The 7117-nt window shown below is 50.7% G+C and overlaps 1 protein-coding gene across 1 annotated transcript in view; it reads left to right on the forward strand.

Moving 5' to 3' along the window:
- Window positions 1–6458, forward strand: part of LOC123731750 (uncharacterized) — a 60136-nt gene extending 53678 nt beyond the window's left edge. The window contains exons 16-17 of the mRNA XM_082973012.1: window positions 254–323; window positions 2580–6458. Of these exons, the coding sequence (XP_082829138.1) occupies window positions 254–323; window positions 2580–2869 (360 nt within the window). The 3' untranslated portion in view covers window positions 2870–6458. The remainder of the gene's footprint in view (window positions 1–253; window positions 324–2579) is intronic.
- The last annotated feature ends 659 nt before the right edge of the window (window positions 6459–7117 follow it).

Consider the following 7117-nt stretch of genomic DNA (forward strand, 5'->3'; position numbering starts at 1 on the left):
GCCACGTTAGCCTAACAAAGAGCTAACGCTAGTTAAGAGTTAGCACGCTAGCCAACCAAGGTGTTCTTGGCCAACAGCTAATTATAATATTATAAAATGGCTTTCAGCAGATGATTTTATCCAAAGCGACTTAGTCCTGCGTGCATACATTTTGCGTATGGGTGGTCCCCGGGAATCGAACCCACTCCCCTGCCGTTGCTAGCGCCGTTGCTAGCTACAGAGGACCGGCTAATGTGTGTGTGTCTCTCTACAGCAAGACGACGAGCGCATCATTCAGGAGATTCAGAAAGAGGGGGAGAAAGAACTCAACAAGAAGAACGCAGGTCGGTGTTACTGTCTAATACTGTCCCTCTGGCACTATGGGTAATCTACTAACAGCTATCACCCTGACTAACTGATAGGTCATCTATCACCCTGACTAACTGATAGGTCATCTATCACCCTGACTAACTGATAGGTCATCTATCACCCTGACTAACTGATAGGTCATCTATCACCCTGACTAACTGATAGGTCATCTATCACCCTGGACTAACTGATAGGTCATCTATCACCCTGGACTAACTGATAGGTCATCTATTACCCTGGACTAACTGATAGGTCATCTATCATCTGGACTAACTGATAGGTCATCTATCATCTGGACTAACTGATAGGTCATCTATCACCCTGGACTAACTGATAGGTCATCTATCACCCTGGACTAACTGATAGGTCATCTATCACCCTGGACTAACTGATAGGTCATCTATTACCCTGGACTAACTGATAGGTCATCTATTACCCTGGACTAACTGATAGGTCATCTATTACCCTGACTAACTGATAGGTCATCTATCACCCTGACTAACATCTATCACCCTGACTAACTGATAGGTCATCTATCACCCTGACTAACTGATAGGTCATCTATCACCCTGACTAACTGATAGGTCATCTATCACCCTGACTAACTGATAGGTCATCTATCACCCTGGACTAACTGATAGGTCATCTATCACCCTGGACTAACTGATAGGTCATCTATTACCCTGGACTAACTGATAGGTCATCTATCATCTGGACTAACTGATAGGTCATCTATCATCTGGACTAACTGATAGGTCATCTATCACCCTGGACTAACTGATAGGTCATCTATCACCCTGGACTAACTGATAGGTCATCTATCACCCTGGACTAACTGATAGGTCATCTATTACCCTGGACTAACTGATAGGTCATCTATTACCCTGGACTAACTGATAGGTCATCTATTACCCTGACTAACTGATAGGTCATCTATCACCCTGACTAACATCTATCACCCTGACTAACTGATAGGTCATCTATCACCTGGACTAACTGATAGGTCATCTATCACCCTGGACTAACTGATAGGTCATCTATTACCCTGGACTAACTGATAGGTCATCTATCATCTGGACTGATAGGTCATCTATCATCTGGACTGATAGGTCATCTATCACCCTGGACTAACTGATAGGTCATCTATCACCCTGGACTAACTGATAGGTCATCTATCACCCTGGACTAACTGATAGGTCATCTATCACCCTGACTAACTGATAGGTCATCTATCACCCTGGACTAACTGATAGGTCATCTATCACCCTGGACTAACTGATAGGTCATCTATCATCTGGACTAACTGATAGGTCATCTATCACCCTGGACTAACTGATAGGTCATCTATCATCTGGACTAACTGATAGGTCATCTATCACCCTGGACTAACTGATAGGTCATCTATCACCCTGACTAACTGATAGGTCATCTATCACCCTGGACTAACTGATAGGTCATCTATCACCCTGATAGGTCATCTATCACCCTGATAGGTCATCTATCACCCTGATACGTCATCTATCACCCTGATAGGTCATCTATCACCCTGATAGGTCATCTATCACCCTGGACTAACTGATAGGTCATCTATCACCCTGACTAACTGATAGGTCATCTATCACCCTGGACTAACTGATAGGTCATCTATCACCCTGATAGGTCATCTATCACCCTGATAGGTCATCTATCACCCTGATAGGTCATCTATCACCCTGATAGGTCATCTATCACCCTGATAGGTCATCTATCACCCTGATAGGTCATCTATCACCCTGATAGGTCATCTATCACCCTGATAGGTCATCTATCACCCTGATAGGTCATCTATCACCCTGATAGGTCATCTATCACCCTGATAGGTCATCTATCACCCTGATAGGTCATCTATCACCCTGGACTAACTGATAGGTCATCTATCACCCTGGACTAACTGATAGGTCATCTATCACCCTGACTAACGGATAGGTCATCTATCACCCTGATAGGTCATCTATCACCCTGACTAACTGATAGGTCATCTATCATCCTGGACTAACTGATAGGTCATCTATCATCCTGGACTAACTGATAGGTCATCTATCATCCTGACTAACTCATAGGTCATCTATCATCCTGGACTAACTGATAGGTCATCTATCACCCTGATAGGTCATCTATCACCCTGATAGGTCATCTATCACCCTGGACTAACTGACATTTCTCTCTTCCTCCTCTCTCTCACTGTCTCTCAGAGACTTCAGGGAAGAGGGTCGGCCCGCCCCCGGAACCTGTGGTGGTTGCTAAGCGACCTCGAGCAGCCCTCCCTCCACAGGCGGTGCGAGCGCCCCTATTGGTCCCTCCTCGTGTCATTCTGCCTCATCGCCAGCCCTTGCCCCCCGCCCCCTACGTGCCCCCGCTCCTCCACCTGCCCCCCCTCAACTACCACCCCCCTCTCAACCAGGTCAACAACAACCCAAACAATATAGACATCAACATGCCCATGCACTATGGACCCCCCCCTCGTTACTACAGACACCTATAACCCCCCCCCTCCTCTACTACAGACCCTATAACCCCCCTCCTCTACTACAGACCCCTATAACCCCCCCTCTACTACAGACCCCTATAACCCCCCCTCCTCTACTACAGACCCCCCCTCCTCTACTACAGACCCCTATAACCCCCCCTCCTCTACTACAGACCCCTATAACCCCCCCTCCTCTACTACAGACCCCTATAACCCCCCCTCCTCTACTACAGACCCTATAACCCCCCTCCTCTACTACAGACCCCTATAACCCCCCCTCCTCTACTACAGACCCCTATAACCCCCCCTCCTCTACTACAGACCCCTATAACCCCCCCTCCTCTACTACAGACCCCTATAACCCCCCCTCCTCTACTACAGACCCCTATAACCCCCCCTCCTCTACTACAGACCCTTATAACCCCCCCTCCTCTACTACAGACCCCCCCTCCTCTACTACAGACCCCTATAACCCCCCCTCCTCTACTACAGACCCCTATAACCCCCCTCCTCTACTACAGACCCCCCTCCTCTACTACAGACCCCTATAACCCCCCCTCCTCTACTACAGACCCCTATAACCCCCCCTCCTCTACTACAGACCCCTATAACCTCCCTCCTCTACTACAGACCCCTATAACCCCCCCTCCTCTACTACAGACCCCCCCTCTACTACAGACCCCTATAACCCCCCCTCCTCTACTACAGACCCCTATAACCCTCCTCCTCTACTACAGACCCCTATAACCCTCCTCCTCTACTACAGACCCCTATAACCCCCCCTCCTCTACTACAGACCCCTATAACCCCCCTCCTCTACTACAGACCCCTATAACCCCTCCTCCTCTACTACAGACCCCTATAACCCCTCCTCCTCTACTACAGACCCCTATAACCCCCCCTCCTCTACTACAGACCCCCCCTCCTCTACTACAGACCCCTATAACCCCCCTCCTCTACTACAGACCCCCCTCCTCTACTACAGACCCCTATAACCCCCCTCCTCTACTACAGACCCCTATAAACCCCCCTCCTCTACTACAGACCCCTATAACCCCCCTCCTCTACTACAGACCTCTATAACCCCCCCTCTACTACAGACCCCTATAACCCCCCCTCTACTACAGACCCCTATAACCCCCCTCCTCTACTACAGACCCCTATAACCCCCCTCTACTACAGACCCCTATAACCCCCCCTCCTCTACTACAGACCCCTATAACCCCCCTCCTCTACTACAGACCCCTATAACCCCCCTCCTCTACTACAGACCCCTATCACCCCCCCTCCTCTACTACAGACCCCTATAACCCCCCTCCTCTACTACAGACCCCTATAACCCCCCTCCTCTACTACAGACCCCTATAACCCCCCCCTCTACTACAGACCCCTATAACCCCCCCTCCTCTACTACAGACCCCTATAACCCCCCCTCCTCTACTACAGACCCCTATAATCCCCCCTCCTCTACTACAGACCCCTATAACCCCCCCCTCTACTACAGACCCCTATAACCCCCCATCTCTACTACAGACCCCTATAACCCCCCCTCCTCTACTACAGACCCCTATAACCCCCCCTCCTCTACTACAGACCCCTATAACCCCCCCTCCTCTACTACAGACCCCTATAATCCCCCCTCCTCTACTACAGACCCCTATAACCCCCCCTCCTCTACTACAGACCCCTATAACCCCCCTCCTCTACTACAGACCCCTATAACCCCCCCTCCTCTACTACAGACCCCTATAACCCCCCCTCCTCTACTACAGACCCCTATAACCCCCCTCCTCTACTACAGACCCCTATAACCCCCCCTCCTCTACTACAGACCCCTATAACCCCTCCTCTACTACAGACCCCTATAACCCCCCTCCTCTACTACAGACCCCTATAACCCCCCCTCCTCTACTACAGACCCCTATAACCCCCCTCCTCTACTACAGACCCCCCCTCCTCTACTACAGACCCCCCCTCCTCTACTACAGACCCCCCCCTCCTCTACTACAGACCCCCCCCTCCTCTACTACAGACCCCTATAACCCCCCTCCTCTACTACAGACCCCTATAACCCCCCCTCCTCTACTACAGACCCCTATAACCCCCCCTCCTCTACTACAGACCCCTATAACCCCCCCTCCTCTACTACAGACCCCTATAACCCCCCCTCCTCTACTACAGACCCCTATAACCCCTCCTCCTCTACTACAGACCCCTATAACCCCCCTCCTCTACTACAGACCCCCCCTCCTCTACTACAGACCCCCCCTCCTCTACTACAGACCCCCCCTCCTCTACTACAGACCCCCCCTCCTCTACTACAGACCCCCCCCTCCTCTACTACAGACCCCCCCCTCCTCTACTACAGACCCCTATAACCCCCCCTCCTCTACTACAGACCCCTATAACCCCCCTCCTCTACTACAGACCCCTATAACCCCCCCTCCTCTACTACAGACCCCTATAACCCCCCCTCCTCTACTACAGACCCCTATAACCCCCCCTCCTCTACTACAGACCCCTATAACCCCCCTCCTCTACTACAGACCCCTATAACCCCCCTCCTCTACTACAGACCCCTATAACCCCCCCTCCTCTACTACAGACCCCTATAACCCCCCTCCTCTACTACAGACCCCTATAACCCCCCTCCTCTACTACAGACCCCTATAACCCCCCTCCTCTACTACAGACCCCTATAACCCCCCTCCTCTACTACAGACCCCTATAACCCCCCTCCTCTACTACAGACCCCTATAACCCCCCCTCCTCTACTACAGACCCCTATAACCCCCCCTCCTCTACTACAGACCCCTATAACCCCCCCTCCTCTACTACAGACCCCTATAACCCCCCCTCCTCTACTACAGACCCCTATAACCCCCCCTCCTCTACTACAGACCCCTATAACCCCCCCTCCTCTACTACAGACCCCTATAACCCCCCCTCCTCTACTACAGACCCCTATAACCCCCCCTCCTCTACTACAGACCCCTATAACCCCCCCTCCTCTACTACAGACCCCTATAACCCCCCCTCCTCTACTACAGACCCCTATAACCCCCCCTCCTCTACTACAGACCCCTATAACCCCCCCTCCTCTACTACAGACCCCTATAACCCCCCCTCCTCTACTACAGACCCCTATAACCCCCCTCCTCTACTACAGACCCCTATAACCCCCCCTCCTCTACTACAGACCCCTATAACCCCCCCACCTCTACTACAGACCCCTATAACCCCCCCACCTCTACTACAGACCCCTATAACCCCCCTCCTCTACTACAGACCCCTATAACCCCCCTCCTCTACTACAGACCCCTATAACCCCCCCTCCTCTTCCAGACTGGTACCAGTTAACAGACTGATTTCTAGGTGAGGACCAGGTGACTCCAGACATCAGTGAATAGACTGAGATGTGATCAGAGCAGAGCGAACCCTGCTGGCTGTTGCTTTCTACTCTTTACGTTTGTTTTGTTCAGTTTTTTGAAGGGTTGGTGCTGACCTCTGACCATTGACCTTGCTACTGTTCCAGAGATATTTTTTGATTAAAGGATAACGCTGTTCTGAGTACTGTTTCTGCTCAATAAACATTTAGTTTTCACATTCTGATCCTGCCTGGTGGTTCCACACACACACAGATCTTTATACACTTAGCTTAGCTTAAGGTAGTCTATCGTATCCTAGACCTTTATACACTTAGCTTAGCTTAAGGTAGTCCATCGTATCCTAGACCTTTATACACGCTTAGCTTAGCTTAAGGTAGTCCATTGTATCCTAGACCTTTATACACTTAGCTTAGCTTAAGGTAGTCCATCGTATCCTAGACCTTTATACACTTAGCTTAGCTTAAGGTAGTCCATCGTATCCCATGATGACTTCCACTACTGCTTGTTCGCTGATGACTGTGTAATCCGACGTGAGATGCACACTGTCTGCACCCAGACAGAGCACACCAAGGCCCCCCCGGGGCCTCAGTTCCAGCTGTCCGTACAGCATCTTTCCCTGCGCGAGATCCTCTGGCGATCGTCTGGATAGGTCGAAACCATCTAAGCTGGTGGTGTGGGATGGACGGCCTCAATGCTCCTGCAGTTGATTCTCTGTAGGATCTCTGAGTGTGTTGGGAGAAACAAGGTCCTGCCAGGTCACTTTTCATGTGGAAAGGATTCCAGTTATTTTAAAGTGTTTTCACGTTGCTGATGTAGTTTAGATGCACGTACTGCCTGGTAGACTGCATCATTAGGTTGCTACTGTTTTAAAAAC

The sequence above is a fragment of the Salmo salar genome, chromosome 03, assembly GCF_965601325.2.
Source record: "Salmo salar chromosome 03, fSalSal1, whole genome shotgun sequence".
NCBI lineage: Eukaryota > Metazoa > Chordata > Actinopteri > Salmoniformes > Salmonidae > Salmo > Salmo salar.